Source organism: Podarcis tiliguerta, assembly GCF_965153285.1.
Source record: "Podarcis tiliguerta genome assembly, chromosome: 5".
Taxonomy (NCBI): Eukaryota; Metazoa; Chordata; class Lepidosauria; order Squamata; family Lacertidae; genus Podarcis; species Podarcis tiliguerta.
The window spans coordinates 91,177,219-91,197,424 of NC_139538.1; the positions used below are offsets into that span (position 1 = coordinate 91,177,219).

Here is a 20,206-nt window from a genome sequence, read left to right on the forward strand (position 1 = left end):
GGGGGTGAGCTCCCGTTGTTCAGCCCCTGCTCCTGCCAACCTAGCAGTTCGAAAGCACGTCAAAGTGCAAGTAGATAAATAGGTACCACTCCAGCGGGAAGGTAAACGGCGTTTCTGTGTGCTGCTCTGGTTTGCCAGAAGCGGCTTAGTCATGCTGGCCACATGACCCGGAAGCTGTACGCTGGCTCTCTCGGCCAATAAAGCGAGATGAGCGCCGCAACCCCAGAGTCGGCCACGACTGGACCTAATGGTCAGGGGTCCCTTTACCTTTACCTAGTTCACTAGCACAGCAAGTGACCAGAGAAAATAAGATGCAGAGCAAGAAAAAGTCAATTAAGTGCTGCCGAAATTGTGTTGCTGAGGAAGACAATGGCCAAGAGGTCTCCTGACACTTGGGTGAAAGGCTGAAGTCATCCGGAGTTTTGGAATGTGTTGTCAGCAATACGCTGATGACACACAGCTCTACTTTATATATTCAGGTGCGGCAGTAGATGTGCTGGACGGCTGGGAGCCAATAAAGTGAAGTCCAATTCATGGTTAGCGGGTGGTTCCCTAGACTGGATGGGTGGGAAGTGGGCTGCTCTTGATGGGGTTACACATCCCTCTGAAGGAGGGTGTACACAGTTTGGGGGTCCTGGATCCATTACTGTTGCTTGAGGCTCAGGTGGCCTCGGTAGTAAGGAGTGCCTTCCATCAGCTTCAGTTGGTGGCCCAGCTGCACCCTTATTGTTTTATGCTCTAGTAACCTCTAGCAGCCACAAAATTAAAAGACGCCTGCTTCTTGGGAGAAAAGCAATGACAAACCTAGACAGCATCTTAAAAAGTAGAGACATCACCTTGCCAACAAAGGTCCGTATAGTTAAAGCTATGGTTTTCCCAGTAGTGATGTATGGAAGTGAAAGCTGGACCATGAAGAAGGCTGATCGTTGAAGAATTGATGCTTTTGAATTATGGTGCTGGAGGAGACTCTTGAGAGTCCCATGGACTGCAAGAAGATCAAACCTCTCCATTCTTAAGGAAATCAGTCCTGAGTGCTCACTGGAAGGACAGATCCTGAAGCTGAGGCTCCAATACTTTGGCCACCTCAGGAGAAGAGAAGACTCCCTGGAAAAGACCCTGATGTTGGGAAAGATGGAGGGCACAAGGAGAAGGGGACGACAGAGGAAGAGATGGTTGGACAGTGTTCGCGAAGCTACCACTCCAGCGGGAAGGTAAACGGCGTTTCTGTGTGCTGCTCTGGTTTGCCAGAAGCGGCTTAGTCATGCTGGCCACATGACCCGGAAGCTGTACGCCGGCTCCCTCGGCCAATAAAGCGAGATGAGCGCCGCAACTCCAGAGTCGGCAACAACTGGACCTAATGGTCAGGGGTCCCTTTACCTTTAATAAAGTGGTACCTTGGGTTACATACACTTCAAGTTACAGACGCTTCAGGTTACAGACTCCGCTAACCCAGAAATAGTACTTCGGGTTAAGAACTTTGCTTCAAAATGAGAACAGAAATCGTGCTCCAGTGGCACGACGGCAGCAGCAGGCGGCCCCATTAGCTAAAGTGGTGCTTCAGGTTAAGAACAGTTTCAGGTTAAGAACGGACCTCCAGAACGAATTAAGTTCTTAACCCGAAGTACCACTGTATTTGATCCAGAGAGAAGAAGTTTGAAAAGTGCACTACAATTATAGGAAAAGCTAAACATCTTTTTCACCCATCTATTAGAAGCATAATGCCATGGTAATACCTTTTCTACTAAATTCCAGTCTAATTAACAAATCTGTCCCCGTTATCCACAGTTGCTTACCTCATCCAAGAATGGAAGATTCTATAAAATAAAATAGGCCGAGACATTTTTGGGTATAGAAAGACAGAATGCTTTACTTAGCCTCCTGTCAAATATACACGTAAGTAATTATGGCAAAATTCACATTATCTGCCCATTTCCATTTCTCATTATCAGGCCCAAACTTCAAATTCTGAAATATGACATATTTCTGTCAATTAAATCTGAATGGCTCCATAAACAAATGAGGAATCTGAGCCAATTACTTCCCTCGAAATCCATATAGGAGAGTGCATATGACTATTTAAAACTTGATTGGTCATAATAGGCCTATCAATTTCAATAAAGTTTTGGGGGGGGAAACCAAGGGGTCCTGAACAAGCTATAAAACTTTGACCTATTTTTAAAAAGCTTTTTATACATTTATTGTATATACAGAAAAGATGTTTTATTATATAGTACTACTACATGATGTTTTTAAATAGCACACAACTATACTTCACTATCATTGCCTGCTTACATTACAGAAACATATTGCATTTGCCATGGGAAAACCTAGTGCCCAAGTCTCTAGATTTCTTTAGGAGAGCTCTCTTTTGTGCTTCATCAAAGCGATGGACCTGGAGATCTTGGTCGCGGTCAAATGGTCGCCTCTCCTGGGGCTTCTTCTCCTCGGCAGCTTTGCTCTTCAGTTTTTTCTGATGCAAATCCATAAGGGATTCAGATCTCTGGGAGTCCTTGATAAGAAGAAGAAAAAACAACTCAGCTGGAAACTATTACAATAATTATTCAGGCTGAAGAAAAGTAGAGATAAGAATGGAGACCTTTTAACAAAGGGCTGCAATCCTACACTCGTTCACCTAGGAGGATGTCCCTGTGAACTGAGGCTTACTCCTGAGTAGACATGTATAGGACACCACTGCACTTATAAATTTTTAAAAGTAGAACCAAAGGAAATAAGTACCAAGAATCCAAATGAACGTCAGGTTAATCCTTCCTTTGCCATTTCTCCATTCCAATTTCAAGATAGTCCTTTAAAGAAGTTGTATTTCTACAAGCTGTTTGATAAGGATTTCTAACAAACCTCTAAGGGCCACACAAGGATAAAAGATCATTGAGGGTCCTTCTCTGCCTATTTATAAATGGCATTTCTATGCCACCTCATAATCAAAGTTGTATTAGTTGTATTAGATATATTCCCATTGAAAGAAACGTCCCTAAAGAAAAAACGGAAGAGGGGAAACGTGAAATGATACATACATTGTATGAAGACAACTGCTCAACCAGTCTTTTGTCTTTCTCGGACAGGAGAACTTCCGCGTCATCCTTACTGATGGACTTTTTCGCATCTGGCGCTTCCTGACAAATAAACAACTGGTTAGCAGGCACCAAAGGCTATCTATACTTAAATCGATCTGTCTGGAGCACAAATCTGCTTCTTAATGCAAGGAAATTACCAGCCGGGCTTTTCAGGCATGTTCACTGTATAAGTGCAGAGCACCCAATCTAGATTAACAGGTTGGAATAATTCTCCCATTTAAGACTCTCAGAATGCTGCAAGCCCCAGCTCTCTCGTTTCAGAATAAGGGGGCGCCAAGGTTCCATTTTCTATTCATACTTCAGGAGCCAAGAAGCCTTGCTCATCAGAGGGCCGCTGGCATTTTTCTTATCTCTGGTGTTGCCTTTTCTGTTATGCTTGTTTACCACACACCCTTTCACGTAATGCTATACTGGAGTGTCATCTAGAGTGCAAATGCTCACACTGCAATTCTCCCTAGTCCATCAATCCTCCTCGCTCCTTCTGCAATCCTGGAAAGGCTGCCGGGTTTCTGGCTCACCATGGGGCTTATTTAGCCCAGACAAATGACTCTCGTTCAGCCTCTGTCCCTCCTCCTTTCCTCCATTCCGCTCTCTCCAGCCTCTGTAGCTTAAAGAACAGCTAGGAGTGTGGCAATGTCAAGGCACCCGGCTGCTAGTGTTCCGTGCCGCTTCCAGACCAACTTTGTTTACATCTGGTCAGGCTGGCAAAGAAGCAGAGTGGACACACCACATTGGACTCCCCACACAGCACTGAGAACAAAGCACAGGACTCTCGGCGTCATGTTCTGTGAGAGCAGCCATGTTACAGCTGCATCTCGTAGCAAATGCGACCCAAGCCGAGGACTTATTTCACAACAGCTACCGTCGGTAAGGCAAGCAGGGCAAAACTTGTTGTTGTTTAGTCGTTTAGTCGTGTCCGACTCTCCGTGACCCCATGGACCAGAGCACGCCAGGCACTCCTGTCTTCCACTGCCTCCCGCAGTTTGGTCAAACTCATGCTGGTAGCTTCGAGAACACTGTCCAACCATCTCGTCTTCTGTCGTCCCCTTCTCCTTGTGCCCTCCATCTTTCCCAACATCTCCATTTCTTCCCCTTCTATTTGCCAGGAGGTGATGGGACCAGCGGCCATGATCTTCGTTTTTTGATGTTGAGCTTCAGACCATATTTTGTGCTCTCCTCTTTCACCCTCATTAAAAGGTTCCTTAATTCCTCCTCACTTTCTGCCATCAAGGTTGTGTCATCTGCATATCTGAGGTTGTTGATATTTCTTCCAGCAATCTTAATTCCGGCTAGGGATTCGTCCAGCTCAGCCTTTCGCAGGGGCAAAACTGGATGTGTCTAAAAGCAAGACAAAATCCTTCTACTGCAACCCAGCCGCCTTCCCTGTCCCTCAAAAGCCCTTTGCCTGGCTTCCCCCCTGTACTGAAGTTGCACCGCTAAAACCAGCTGTCACCTCGGCAATGCTGGCAAGACCAGCATCCTAGGCCCTGAGCCTAATTAAATGTTCTGCTTTACGAAGCAGAATGGTTCCAAAGCAATATGCACATACAGCTCCTCCAACTGTGCAGCTGTCTCTTTGCGATGAAAGAACCCCTCACACAATCAAAGAGTGGTGTGCATATAGGAGGACATGGGGGCAAACGAAGGCTTACCTGGGCTTTCTTTTCTTTGTCGGCCGGGGTATCAGTCCAAATGGATCTATCTCCCGATTTGTCATCAGCTCTTCTTTTGAATGTCCGTGGACCGAGTCCAAAGCTTTTGAGTTCTGGTGGTAGATCCGTCATCCAAGATTCTCTTTTAGCTTGTTTGGGTCCATCCTTTAAACAGTAGACCAACAAAATTAGGAGCACGCCTAAAGCTGACAAGGCTTAAAAATAAAACAATCAGGAATTAAACTCACATCTTTACCGAGAAGTTTATCTTTCATTCTCTGAGCTCGACATTCAATCTCTCTAGCTGTGTTGGATTCTACTGGTCCTTTGGCAGGCATTGGGCCAATCATGTCTTCCTCCTCGTCGCTGCTATCCGTAGTCTTTATTACAACATGAAATACAAATAAATTCCATCAACCCTGTATTTCTCAAAACAAACATACTTATTTTGTAACTTGTTCGTCTACTTAATACATTCCTTACATCTCTCACTTACCATGTATTTCGCCTAAGGCCAATGTAACTTTCTTTACCAGAAACCAAGATGTGGCAAAATGATGAATTACTCTAAGTAGCTCAATTTGCGTATTTGTTTAAAAACCAAATGTATGGGTTTTAGCCAAATCTTCTTCGTTATTATTATTTTAATGAAAAGTGTTGCACAAGTGAAAGGAATAAAGAACATACCAGCAGACAAACCTGTTTACAAGGTATGAGGGAATTTTAGGCAGCTGCTGTGGAAAACACAATATCTGCTTTGAATTGTGGAGAAGACATACCGTATTTTTCGCTCTATAGGACGCACTTTTTCCCCTCCAAAAATGAAGGGAAAATGTGTGTGCGTCCTATGGAGCGAATGCAGGCTCCGCCGCGACGCGCCGGTCCTGGAAGCCGGAGGAGGAACAGAAGGGTCTCCTTCTGTTCCTTCTCCAGCTTCGCTGAAGGGCGCTGCGCCTTCTCCCTCTCTGCGCAGCGTCTCTCCTGTGAAGGAGAGGAGCTACGCAGAGAGAGAGAGAAGGCGCAGCACCCCTTGAGCGACGCGCCTGTCATGCGAAGCGGGAGGAGGGACAGACGGAGACCCTTCTGTTCCTTCTCCAGCTTCGCTGAAGGGCGCTGCGCCTTCTCCCTCTCTGCGCAACGTCTCTCCTGTGAAGGAGAGGTGCTACGCAGAGAGAGAGAGAAGGCGCAGCACCCCTTGAGCGACGCGCCTGTCATGCGAAGCGGGAGGAGGGACAGACGGAGACCCTTCTGTTCCTTCTCCAGCTTCGCTGAAGGGCGCTGCGCCTTCTCCCTCTCTGCGCAGCGTCTTTCCTGTGAAGGAGAGGCGCTACGCAGAGAGAGAGAGAAGGTGCAGCGCCCCTTGAGCGACGCGCCTGTTGTGCGAAGCCGGAGGAGGAACAGAAGGGACTCCTTCTGTTCGCCCTCCCGCTTGGCAGCGACGCGCCTGTCCAGCGAAGCCGGAGGAGGAACAGAAGGGTCTCCTTCTGTTCCTTCTCCAGCTTTGCTGAAGGGCGCTGCGCCTTCTCCCTCTCTGCGCTGCGCCTCTCCTGTGAAGGAGAGGCGCTGCGCAGAGAGAGAAGGCGCAGCGCCCCTTGAGCGACGCGCCTATCAAGCCGAGCCGGAGGAGGAACAGAAGGGTCTCCTTTTGTTCCTTCTCCAGCTTCGCTGAAGGGCGCTGCGCCTTCTCCCTCTCTGCGCTGCGCCTCTCCTGTGAAGGAGAGGCGCTGCGCAGAGAGAGAGAAGGCGTAGCGCCCCTTGAGCGACGCGCCTATCAAGCCGAGCCGGAGGAGGAACAGAAGGGTCTCTGTTCCTTCTCCAGCTTTGCTGAAGAGGAACAGACCCTTCTGTTCCTCCTCCCGCTTGGCAGCGACGCGCCTGTTCAGCTTTGCTGAAGGGCGCTGCGCCTTCTCCCTCTCTGCGCAGCGTCTCTCCTGTGAAGGAGAGGCGCTGCGCAGAGAGAGAGAGAGAGAGAGAGAGAGAGAAGGCGCAGCGCCCCTTGAACGACGCGACTGATATGCGAAGCGGGAGGAGGAACAGAAGGGTCTCCTTCTGTTCCTCCTCCCGCTTGGCAGCGACGCGCCTGTTCAGCTTTGCTGAAGGGCGCTGCGCCTTCTCCCTCTCTGCGCAGCGTCTCTCCTGTGAAGGAGAGGCGCTGCGCAGAGAGAGAGAGAGAGAGAGAGAGAGAGAAGGCGCAGCGCCCCTTGAACGACGCGACTGATATGCGAAGCGGGAGGAGGAACAGAAGGGTCTCCTTCTGTTCCTCCTCCCGCTTGGCAGCGACGCGCCTGTCCAGCGAAGCCGGAGGAGGAACAGAAGGGTCTCCTTTTGTTCCTTCTCCAGCTTCGCTGAAGGGCGCTGCGCCTTCTCCCTCTCTGTGCAGCACCTCTCCTGTGAGAGGCGCTGCGCAGAGGGAGAGAAGGCGCAGCACCCCTTGAGCGACGCGCCGGTCCTGGAAGCCGGAGGAGGAACTGAAGGGTCTCCTTCTGTTCCTTCTCCAGCTTCGCTGAAGGGCGCTGCGCCTTCTCCCTCTCTGCGCTGCGCCTCTCCTGTGAGAGGCGCTGTGCAGAGGGAGAGAAGGCGCAGCACCCCTTGAGCAACGCGCCTGTCATGCGAAGCGGGAGGAGGAACAGACGGAGACCCTTCTGTTCCTTCTCCAGCTTTGCTGAAGGGTGCTGCGCCTTCTCCCTCTCTGCGCAGCGCCTCTCCTGTGAGAGGCGCTGCGCAGAGAGGGAGAAGGCGCAGCGCCCCTTGAGCGACGCGCCTGTCGTGGGAAGCCGGAGGAGGAACAGAAGGGACTCCTTCTGTTCCTTCTCAAGCTTCGCTGAAGGGCACTGCGCCTTCTCCCTCTCTGCGCAGCACCTTTCCTGTGAAGGAGGGGCGCTGCACAGAGAGAGAGAAGGCGCAGTGCCCCTTCAGCGATGCGTCTGTCCTGGCTTCTGCTTTAGCCCTGAGCAGCCTTTTTGGGCAGGGGGAGCCTTCATCCCGCTGCCCTGAAGAGGCTTGGCGCGGTTACCCAGAAGCCAGAACAGCCACACTGTATCCCAGAAGCCAGTTCCCTTTTGCTGTTCTGGCTTCTGGGGTTCAGAATATTTTTTTCTTGTTTTCCGCCTCCCAAAACTAGGTGCGCCCTATGGTCCGGTGCGCCCTATGGTGCGAAAAATACGGTACTTTCCTTTCTGCAATCGTAAGGAACAGAAATTTTATCTTTAAACATTTGAAGCCATGCTTCTCCTGACTCCCCAGTCATCCCTGGGCCTACAGCAGGGGTGCCCAAACTTTCTTCAAAGAGGGCGAGATTTGAAGAAGTGAACATGTGTGTGGGCCGACAGAGGTTGTTGAGTTTTTTTTACAATTTTACACCAAAGTTGTGGAGTTTTTTTTAGGGTTCAAGTGGTACCTCGGGTTAAGAACTTACTTTTTTCTGGAGGTCCAGTCTTAACCTGAAACTGCTCTTAACCTGAGGTACCACTTTAGCTAATGGGGCCTCCTGCTGCTGCCGTGCCACTGCCGTGCGATTTCTGTTCTCATCCTGAAGCAAAGTTCTTAACCCGAGGTACTACTTCCGGTTTAGTGGAATCTGTAACATCACTAGAGCTTAGTGACCCACTGTGCAGGAGCAAAATCCTTGTCTCAAAGCATTGCAATGGTTTTTCCACAGGACAGGTTAAAGACACACTTCCTTGTTGCTACCCTCCAGGGTCACAGAGCACTACTCAGCAGAAACACCAGTCCTTTCGTAACAGGGTGTTTGAATCTTGCTATTTATTTTCTTAAACAGTTTTATATTTCATTATTTCACTGTGTATTACATTGAAGATGTTGTAGAGTGGTAAATTTAAGTATAGTTTTACACACTGAGGTCCAGCGCCAAGGGCCTTCTGGCGCTTCCCTCACTCCGAGAAGTGAGGTTACAGGGAACCAGGCAGAGGGCCTTCTCGGTGGTGGCGCCCGCCCTGTGGAATGCCCTCCCGTCAGATGTCAAGGAAATAAACAACTATCTGACTTTTAGGAGATATCTGAAGGCAGCCCTGTTTAGGGAAGTGTTTTATGTGTGATGTTTTATTGTGTTTTTAATATTCTGTTGGAAGCTGCCCAGAGTGGCAGGGGAGGCCCAGCCAGGTGGGTGAGGTATAAGTGATTAATAAATAAATAAATAGCAAATAATACCTACCAAATAGAATGTCACACACACTCTTTAAAAGTTATCCAAGTTTACAAACTCCACAGATCTTTCTTGAAGTACAACTATCCATAGCAAAACCCCCAAACAAACAAACAAACAAGGTTCTTCTCCAGGCTGATATTGCTCTGCCTGTATGTAGCGTTCTGACAACCAAGGTTGTGAGTGTGAAGCAAGAATCTCTTGCCCCCACCATTCCTCTAAGTCATGCTGTGACGTATCTTCCTCTAGGTTTCTTCAATGAAAGAAGGGTGCTTAAGATGTCTACCTATGCCACCACAGCTCCTCATCAGTCAGAAAGTGTGTGGGGTCGCTCCCTCAAAAGACAGGGGAGAGGCTTTAAATAGCTAAGTTGCTCTTGCATCAGAATCCACACTGGGTCTTGCATTGCACTGGGAAGCTGAACATTCTCACTGCCTACTCATAGACTAGAAGTATTACATTGCAGTGGAAAGGCGAAGATTAGCCAGTTTTAGAGCCACAGTGCTCTGGTTCAGTGGCGTAGCGTGGGTTATCAGCACCCGGGGCAAGGCAAGTAATTTGCGCCCCCTAACCCAGGGCAAGGCAAGTAATTTGCTGCACTGTCCCTCCCCCAGATAGTCCCTCGCTCTCTCTCCGCACCGCACCGCACGCCTGGCACCCTCCCCTCCACAGTGGGCGGCGACCCGGGGCAAGGCAAGTAATTTGCGCCCCCCCCGCTGCACTGTCCCTCCCCCAGATAGTCCCTCACTCTCTCTCCGCACCGCACCGCATGCCTGGCACCCCCCCCTCCACAGTGGGCGGCGACCCGGCGGCTTGGATCGGATTCGCACAGCCAGCACTGCAGTGAGAGAGAGTGAGTGAGCCAGGTAGGGGCAGAGAGCTGCGAGTGCAAGCGCACCCCCCCCCAGATGTTGCGCCCGGTCCCCCCCGCACCCCCCACGCTACGCCACTGCTCTGGTTTATTTTGTATTTTGTTTTAACCTTTTGCCTGCTTTCCCCCTAACTTTTATTTCTAATATGGTTTCATAATTTGACCAAGTGTGTGCACTTGCCAACCTCGGGATTCCAGAATTTCCATGTGCCTAGACAGTTCTTGGAGTTCTTGCTACTGAAAGTTTAGGTTCTGAGTGGTAAGAGATTGACGTGTACTTCTGAGATCTGGGAGGGATTTGGGGAGCGTAAGCTGCCTTTGCACTCTGGGTAACACAGGGTGTGTTGGTCTCAGAGTTCCTGATCTTCATCCTTTACTTGGGTGGGAAGGAAAAGCACACACCAGTCATGAGCTGTGCTCAGGGGGGAGCAGTGCTCTATTGCAGTCTGTGCTGCAAAGTAAGTAAGGGAAAGGAATAACATCCATTTTCTTCTTTATAAGGCCATGATATAATCTGAATGGAACTAGAGACAACTATCTTTCTTACCATATACAGTGGTGCCTCGCAAGACGAAAAGAATCCGTTCCGCGGGTCTTTTCGTCTTGCGGTTTTTTCGTCTTGCGAAGCAAGCCCATTGACGGAGTAGCGCTATTAGCGCTATTGACATTTTAAGGGCTAAAAACGGCTATAAAAGGCTTGGGGGATTAGCGGTTTTGCTGCTAAAATGCTTTTAGCAGCTTAGCGATTCAGAAAAGGGGGTTTTGGAGTGAAAAAAACCCCCAAAATTTTTCGTCAATTTTTGTCTTGCAAAGCAAGCCCATAGGGAAATTTGACTTGCGAAGCGCCTCTGCAGACGGAAAACCCTTTCGTCTTGCGGGTTTTCCGTCTTGCGGGGCACCACTGTATAACTTTACTCAACAAGCAAGGCATTTGCAAATCAAAGTGTTACAGAGTTAACATATATGTAACCTTGTCAGATGAATAAATGGGGGTTAGGTTTTGAGTGTGTACGTATATGCATGTGCGTGTGTGTGTCTGTGTGTGCATTGTTCCAAACATGCTCCACAAATAAAAAGCAAGATCTGTTGTTTCAGGATTACTGTTTCTACACACCTGGGTTGCATAATATATGTTTTCTTCAGCAGACTCTGATGGTTTCTTAAAGCCCGGTGGTAAGGCAGGACCTATAACAGGCCTCATGAAGAAGAAAAAAATCATTTTACATTTTAATTTAAAGTCATATTCCAAAGCAGAGAAATAATGAAAGTTGCTACAATGCACAAAGTACACTTAATAATGGTCCTAAAAACATTTTCTCTTCTGATTTTGGCGTTATCAACAAGGAGCTTGTGGTGGCATGTGCTACTCACTCAGAGCCTTTACTGTTCCAAATTCCTCCCATCCATTTGACACAACTATTCTCTGCAATTCTGATAGCAATCTATAAATACAGTGGTACCCCGCAACACGAATGCCTCGCAAGACGGAAAACCCGCTAGACGAAAGGGTTTTCCGTTTTTCAATGCACTTTGCAGGACGAATTTCTCTATGGGCTTGCTTTGCAAGACGAAAATGTCTTGCGATTCTTGAGATTTTTTTTCGCTCCCCACCCCCTTTTTCTAAGGCGCTAAGCTGCTAATAGCCTTTTAGCAGCTAATCCGCTAATCCCTTAAGCCTTTAATAGCCGCTAATAGCCGCTAAACCGCTAATAGGGTTGCTTCGCAAGATGAAAAAACCGCTAGACGAAGAGACTCGCGGAATGGATTCTTTTCGTCTTGCGAGGCACCACTGTATTTGAAAGGCTATAATGATGAGAGTAACTTGAGAGTAATTTGGACCCTGTTGTTCCAGAGAGCAGGACTCAAACCAATGGGTTCAAATTGTTAAAGGGGGGGGGGGATCTCAAGCAAACCATAGGAAAAACTTCCCGATAGCACAAGATATTCAACAATGGAACAAACTACTTTCAAAGGTGGTGGTCCCTTCTTTGCAGAAAGTTTGAAAGTGGAAGCTGGACGGCCACCTGTCAGGGAGGGTGCAGCCATGAAATTTCTGCATCACCAAGTTGGATGAGATTATCTTTGAAGACTTTCCCAATGGCAAGTCTGTTTCCTGACAAGCCATTTCCTGGAGTAACCAATATCAAGTCTGTTTTCAACACTTTAGTTGCTGATTGGGGTGTTGTTGTTGTTTTACATACAGAAATACAGAGGTCATAAAGCATTCTGCTAACTCACTAAAGTCTGATTCTGAACAGGAAGAGCAAACGGTCTTTCAGGCACTGTGGATTCTTGGGGGGATATTTACCTTTCTGGGGATTCATCTGGTTTTTTAAAGCCAGGAGGAAGAGCAGGTCCAAAGAATCCATCATCGTCATCTTCCTGATAGCGCCTGTGTTTTCTGCAAATATAATGAAAGCACTTAATTTACTAAAATGTGAACAGTAATTACCTACACTTTGAAAAGAAAAGCCTGAAATTATTTCAAGAACTGCATCTCATATCCTGTATGTGTCCTCTGTGTCCATGGTAACAGCACTGGAAAGCTATTAGTTCAGAGCAACTTCGATAATATAAATGGCTCGCCTATATAGTAAGCCATACTCCCAAGTGAGCAGCAGAGTTACATCAGTGTAAAGGTATGTGGTCCAAACCACTGAGCCTCTTCGGCTTGCTGATTGGAAGGTTGGCGGTTTGAATCTGTGCAACAGGATTCTGCCTCAGGATTCTGTGCAACAGGATTCTGTGCAGCAGGATTCTGGCTCCTGCCAACCTAGCAGTTCGAAAGCATGCCAGTGCAAGTAGATAAATAGGTACAGCTACGACGGGAAGGTAAACGGCGTTTCCATGCGCTCTGATTTATGTCACAGTGTCCCACTGCGCCAGAAGCAGTTTAGTCATGCTGGCCACATGATCTGGAAGCTGTCTGTGGACAAACGCCGGCTCCCTCAGCTTTAAAGCGCAATGAGCGCCGTACCCCATAGTCACCTTTGACTGGACTTAATCATCCAGGGGTCCTTTACCTTTTACATCAGTGTGCATGAATTCAACAAACTTTGGCAGTCCAGCATAAATGCAAAGGCAAATTGCCACCCACCACCCTAGCTGAGGGGAGTCTGGAAATGACTGGGAAAGCAACAAGATCTGACTGCTTTCAATGCCTCTCTGAGATTCTCTTTAACCTTCTCTAGACTTCAGAGAATGGTGGGGGTTCTTACCAGATTAAAAATTTCATTTCCCAATGGTGAGCATATCCACGATGTCCTGCATATCCATATTAATTTTAAAACTTATATGCTTCGATCGGTATATACATTTTTCTGTGCCTTAATAAAACAAAAGTTTTTTTCAATTTTAATACTACTGTATTTTTCGCTCTATAGGACGCACTTTTCCCCCTCCAAAAATGAAGGGGAAATGTGTGTGCGTCCTATGGAGCGAATGCAGGCTCCTTGGCTTCAGCGATAGCAACATGAATGCCACAGCTGTGAGGCATTAGCGAGCTTTTTGGCAGAGAAAGTCCTGTTGCTCCGCCGTGACCTCCCTGCCAATTTAGATACAGTGACTGAACTGGAGGCCCCTCGACTGACTTCAGGTCCAGTGTTGGACCATTTCGATCGGATACTCCCTACTGATGTGGATAGATTCCTCCAAGTTGGTAGGCCCACCACCTGCCTTCTTGATCCGTGCCCGTCTTGGCTGATTAGGGAGTGTCCGGATGTTGCGCGGACCCCCCTGGTTGAAATTGTCAATTTGTCCCTTGACATGGGGACATTCCCAGGGGAACTGAAGGAAGCAGTGGTGTGTCCACTCTTAAAGAAAACTTCATTAGATCCCTTAGACCTATCCAATTACCGCCCAGTTTCAAATCTTCCATACCTGGGTAAGGTAATTGAGAGAGCAGTTGCTGAACAGCCTGGTAGGTTTCTGGAGGAAACATCGGCATTAGATCCATTTCAGTCTGGTTTCTGTCCTGCTTTTGGGACAGAGACGGCTCTGGTTGCCCTAACAGATGATCTCCGTAGACAACTGGATCGAGGCGGGTCAGGACTGCTGATCCTTTTAGATTTATCAGCAGCCTTTGACATGGTCGATCATGATCTTCTGGACCACCGCCTCGCAGACGTGGGGATACAGGGCATAGCCCGTAACTGGTTGTGCTCTTTTATCTCTGGTCGGGGACAGAGGGTGGCGCTAGGGAGGGAAATGTCGTCGCGCCACTCCTTGGTGTGTGGAGTGCCGCAGGGCGCAATTCTCTCCCCAATGTTTTTTAACATCTTTATGCACCCCCTTGCCCAGATTATCCGGAGCTTTGGGCTGGGCTGTCACCAATATGCTGATGACACTCAGCTCTATCTGCTGATGGATGGCCACACCGACTCGGCCCCGAACACACTGACCAGATGCTTGGAAGCTGTGGCTGGATGGTTTCATGGGAGCCAATTGAAACTAAATCCTTCGAAGACAGAGGTCCTATGGCTAGGTCGGGATGGCATGGGGATGAGGGACCAACTCCCTTCTCTTGCGGGGGCCCAATTAGTGCCATTGCCTTCCGTTAACAGTTTGGGTGTAATCCTTGACGCCTCCCTTTCCATGGAGGCGCAAGTTACAGCAACAGCCAAGGTGACTTTTTCCACCTTCACCGCATCAAGCAGTTGGTCCCTTACCTTTCCCGCCCCGACCTGGCCACAGTGATCCATGCGACGGTCATCTCCAGGCTTGACTACTGTAATTCGCTCTATGCAGGGCTGCCCTTGAAGCTGTCCCAGAAACTCCAGGGGGTCCAGAATGCTGCAGCGAGGCTCCTCACGGGGTCTCTGCCATGGGAGCATATTCACCCAGTGCTTTTCAAGCTGCACTGGCTCCCGGTGGAGTACAGGGTCAGATTTAAGGTGCTGGTTTTGACTAAAGCCCATCACGGCCTAGGACCCTCGTACCTACGGGACCGCCTCTCCTGGTATGCCCCACGGAGAGCCTCAAGGTCCATAAATAACAACACCCTAGTGGTCCCAGGCCCTAAGGAAGTTAGATTGGCTTCAACCAGAGCCAGGGCCTTTTCAACTCTGGCTCCGGCCTGGTGGAACGCTCTGCCTCATGAGACCAGGGCCCTGCGGGATCTGATTTCTTTCCGCAGGGCCTGTAAGACAGAGTTGTTTGGCCTGGCCTTTGGCTTGGAGCCAATTTGATTCCCTCCCTCCCTCTCTTTCTTTTTTCTTTCTCCTCCTGCGATGAGGCTACATTTTAATATTTTAATGTTACATTATTTTCATGTTGTATTTTACTTTTGTTTTTAAGTTGTAATCATTCATCTTGTTTTTATTATTGCTTGTAAGCCGCTCTGAGCCCGGCCTTGGCTGGGGAGGGCGGGGTATAAATAAAAATTATTATTATTATTATTACATTTTAATATTTTAATGTTCCATTATTTTAATGTTGTATTTTATTTTTGTTTTTAAGTTGTAATCATTCATCTTGTTTTTATTATTGCTTGTAAGCCACTCTGAGCCCAGCCTTGGCTGGGGAGGGCGGGGTATAAATAAAAAAAAATTATTATTATTATTATTATGAAGCCTCTGAAGCGCAGAGGGAGTGCTCCCGCCGCACTCCGGAGGCTTCGCGTTGCTTTCGCTGAAGCCTGGAGAGCGAGAGGGGTCGGTGCGCCTGAAGCCTTTGGAGCACAGCGCGAGTTCCCGCTGCACTCCGAAGGCTATCCCTGAAGCCTGTGGAGCGCAGCAGGAGCTCGCGCTGCACTCCAAAGGCTTCAGGTTCCTTTTGCTAAAGCCAGGAGAGCAAGACACTCCTGGCTTCAGCAGAGAGGGAGAGCTGCACAGCGCCCCTTCAGCGAAGCGGGAGGAGAAATGGAAGGGGCTCCGTTTCTCTTGCCGCTTCGCTGAAGGGGCGCTGAGCAGAGGGGGTTATATATATATATATTTTGTTCCCCCTCTAAAACAAGGTGCGTCCTATGGTCGGGTGCGTCCTATACAGTGAAAAATATGGTAAATAAAATCATTTATGTAACAGACCATCATGGCTGCGAGACCTGCTCTATGCCTTGCAAGCCTTTTTCCACCTGGCCTGGGAGGACAGGGCTGGGCCCTGACTGACTCCAACTACAAAAGCTGAGGCTGCTGAAAAGACCAGACCACCTTGGCTGTCAGTGCAGACCCTGGTCATCAAGCCTGAGCTCCTACAGCCGCTGCTCACCATGAACCACCATTGGCAGGATTGGTCCTCAACAGTATCAGATATGTTTATGATTTTTTATTATTAATATTATTATTATATTGATAATTTTAAATAGTTTTAAATTTGCATTTCATACTTGACTTCCTTTAGTAAATTTTATTTGAAATGTTTAAGATAACTTTTTTCTGTTACTTTGCTGTGTTAAATGTGCATTCTGTAGTTGACCTCCTTTGTAATGTTTTATTTTGAAACCTTTAAGATGATATTTTAGTTTCCTGTTAATTATGTTGCTTTGAATATATACTTTTGACTTTCTTCAGTAATGTTTTATTCTGAATTGTTTTACTTTATGATTTATTATAGCCTTAATGCCTTAGATTGTGACCAGCCCCCAAAGATTCTCTTATTTAACTATCATACAATGAAGAAGCTGTAGGAAATCTGTAACTTTTTTTGAGAAGTACAGTTTTGAACAAAACAAGTAAATCCTCCATAGCATTTGCCTGCCAAAGGTTCAGAAGTTGAAAAAAGAAGTCGCGACACACCGTTACCACCTAATACAGAGCTTTCCAAACTGTGTGTTGCAACACCTTTGTGTGTCAGCTGCAATGTGTAGGTGTGTTACACAAACGCTCCCCGTGCTCCTCCTGGGACTAGAAAGGGACTGGTTTAATTGCCGGTTTGCTAGTAAAACTGAATTACTATGTTGTGAAATGATGCATGTTTGAAAAGCGTGTCACTAACATGAAAAAGTTTGGAAAGCTCTGATCTAATGCCGTGATTGCATGATGGTTGTACGTCTGTCCAATGATTGCGATATGTTAAATGATTGTGTTAATGTTCACTCCAGCCCCAAAATGCTGGGAAATTACAGCTCTTTATGGCCATGGTTCAATACAAGGCAATTTCCTATATTCACACTAATGCACTAACCTGGGCGTTGGACTTGAATCTTTGTCATCTTCAGAATCCCATACTGTTCCTCCCGGTGCATGAGGAGAAGTGCATTTTTTGTCACAACCATGTATTTCGGAACTACTATAGTAGTCTGGTGGCAATGCTGGCCCTACAACTAAACAGTTAACAGTTTTTCATTTACATTTAGATGAAACTATCCAAATTATATATTTCATAGCTAACAATTGTTTTGAAATACATCACTGATACAAAACAGAATGTCTAGACGGAATACAGATAACCATCTCAAATATTGTGGCGATTAAATTTCTTAACACAGTTGAACAGGATAAGCATTTTCAATTAAATAATGGCTCAACAGCAGATCAGGTTGCGGTGCTCATGAGGCAACAGTTAGATGGAAGTACCGTATTTTTCGTCCCATAGGACGCTCCGTCCCATAGGACGCACCTAGTTTTTTGGGGGGGAAATAAAGGGGAAAAAAATTCCCTTTATTTCCCCCCCAAAACCAGGTCGGGGAACAGCAGGATGGTGGCGCTGCGCCTCCCCGCTGTCCCCCGAGCTTGTAGGGCTGGCTGATGTCTGACCGAATCGCGGGGCGCTCTACTTCAGCATGCCCCGCGCTCCGTACAGCAGGCTGCTATCTGCAGCCTAGGGAGCCCTGCGGGAGCCCCGAAGGCTCCCCAGGCTGCGGATGTCTGCCCTGCGCGCCGGGCGGCAGGCTGCTATATGCAGCGCGGGGAGCCCTGTGGGAACTCCCGCAGGCTCCCCAGGCTTGCGGATAGCTTCCTGAAGCCTGGAGAGCGAGAGGGGTCGGTGTGCACCGACCCCTCTCGCTCTCCAAGCTACAGCGAAAGCCTGTATTCGCCCCATAGGACGCACACAGATTTCCCCTTCATTTTTGGAGGGGAAAAAGTGCGTCTTATAGGGTGAAAAATACGGTATATTTATTCAAAAGTCCTCATTTATTTTTTATTTTTTTTAAAAAAGAGAACTATAGTGCTTATAAGTCAAAATTAAAAATTGGGAGCAACTACGTAAAGCAACCTGTTCACAAAAGACTTGAGGCAACCAGGAAACGACTGAAAATACTTAATTGCTCTGCAGTTGTGAAAGGAAACATACCTGATAAATTATTAGTCCTACAATTAAGAAAAACATAAATAGCATAGCTACACAGTTAAAGGTGTAACAGAAGATAGTAACAGTTGCCAATATCTTTTGTGATTCCTACAACTTTTACACTTCTGACAGTTCAGCAAAAAATAAGATCAAAGGAAATCTGCAGAAAATTAAATTTCCTCATTTAACTATGGAGAAGATGGAAAACCTTCAAAACCCAACAGCATTATTTCACATAGTGAAAAATTGTAAGACTCCTGGTATTAATGGTTTACTTCAGAGTATTATAATAAACAATTAAGCATCAAGTAATAATTTGCTAAGCAATGCAAAAATGCATCTTCCTCAAAACCTGGGCTTACAGATTGAAAATAAGAACAGCTAAAAAAAAAAAACTGGGGGTGGGGCGGAGGGCAACAACCTTTAACAAATCATTAAACATTGATAGAATTATTATAGTAGTATTGCATTCGTGATTCTTGGTTTTTTTTTTAACCTGTAAGCTGCCTTGAACCCTGTCAGGAAAAAAGGCGGAGTGTTTATATATATTTTTACACACACACACACACACACACAGACATATACAGTGGTACCTCGGGTTACATACGCTTCAGGTTACAGACTCCGCTAACCTAGAAATAGTGCTTCGGGTTAAGAACTTTGCTTCAGGATGAGAACAGAAATCGTGCTCTGGCGGTGCAGCAGCAGCAGGAGGCTCTATTAGCTAAAGTAGTGCTTCAGGTCAAGAAAAGTTTCAGGTTAAGAACAGACCTCCGGAACGAATTAAGTACGTAACCAGAGGTACCACTCTAATAATAATAATAATAATAATAATAATAATAATTTATTTGTACCCCGCCCATCTGGCTGGGTTTCCCCAGCCACTCTGGCCGGCTTCGAACAAAGATGAAAAATACACTAAAATGTCACATATTAAAAACTTCCCTGAACAGGGCTGCCTTCAGATGTCTTCTGAATGTCAGGTAGTTGTTTATCGCTTTGACATCTGATGGGAGGGCGTTCCACAGGGCGGGCGCCACTACCGAGAAGGCCCTCTGCCTGGTTCCCTGTTACTTGGCCTCTCGCAGTGAGGGAACCGCCAGAAGGCCCTCGGAGCCTGACCTCAGTGTCTGGGCAGAACGATGGAGGTGGAGACGCTCCTTCAGGTATACAGGACCGAGGCCGTTTAGGGCTTTAAAGGTCAGCACCAACACTTTGAATTGTGCTCGGAAACGTACTGGGAGCCAATGTAGGTCTTTCAAGACCGGTGTTATATGGTCTCGGCGGACGCTCCCAGTCACCAGTCTGGCTGCCGCATTCTGGATTAGTTGTAGTTTCCGGGTCACCTTCAAAGGTAGCCCCACGTAGATCGCATTGCAGTAGTCCAAGCGGGAGATAACTAGAGAATGCACCACTCTGGCGAGACCGTCTGCAGGCAGATAGGGTCTCAGCCTACGTACCAGATGGAGCAGGTAAACAGCTGCCCTGGACACAGATTTGACCTGTGCCTCCATGGACAGCTGTGAGTCCAAAATGACTCCCAGGCTGCACACCTGGTCCTTCAGGGGCACAGTTACCCCATTCAGGACCAGGGAATCCTCCACACCTGCCCGCCCCCTGTCCCCCCAAAACAGTACTTCTGTCTTGTCAGGATTCAACCTCAATCTGTTAGCTGTCATCCATCCTCCAACCGCCTCCAGACACACTCTCTCTCTATACACACACACACACACACACACATACGATAATATATATTCTATATACTTATATGTACATCACACACACACACACATATATATATAATATTTAAATATATACCAGAATATATATATTCTTATATATACAAGATACAATAATATACAGGTGTTTTGAGACGCCTCGTCCAAGCCAGCCTTCCCCGCTCACTGCGTCTAAAACCTTTCAGGAGCCGAAATTCCCTCCTGCCCCGGACCCCTTCCTCACCCGGCCCGAAGTCCCCGCAGGGCTCCGCTCGGTCGGGTTGCGCCGGCAGCGAGGGCCCGGCGGCTCCTCGCGACGCCATGGCAGCACCCGGAAGTGCCTCTTGTTTAGCCGGGCCTCCCTCGCTTGCTCCCTTCCGCCCGGGCTTCCCCGCCCCTCAGGGCCTTCCGCAGCCCACTTCCGGCGCTCGCGGACAGAGTGGGCGGGTCTTCCTTCCTCCTCCTCCCGCCGGCTATTGGCCGCG

At 47.7% G+C, this 20,206-nt stretch overlaps 1 protein-coding gene across 1 annotated transcript; it reads right to left on the reverse strand.

Moving 5' to 3' along the window:
- Positions 1-1,839: 1,839 nt before the first annotated feature.
- GPALPP1 (GPALPP motifs containing 1) lies at positions 1,840-20,188 on the reverse strand. The gene is made up of 8 exons (XM_083440928.1): positions 19,966-20,188; positions 16,897-17,035; positions 12,086-12,178; positions 10,892-10,973; positions 4,993-5,124; positions 4,745-4,909; positions 3,033-3,131; positions 1,840-2,509 (listed from the first exon to the last, which is right to left on the reverse strand). Exons 1-8 carry the CDS (start codon positions 20,042-20,044, stop codon positions 2,294-2,296), a joined length of 1,005 nt encoding a protein of 334 aa, XP_083297054.1. The 5' UTR covers positions 20,045-20,188; the 3' UTR covers positions 1,840-2,293.
- Positions 20,189-20,206: the final 18 nt, after the last annotated feature.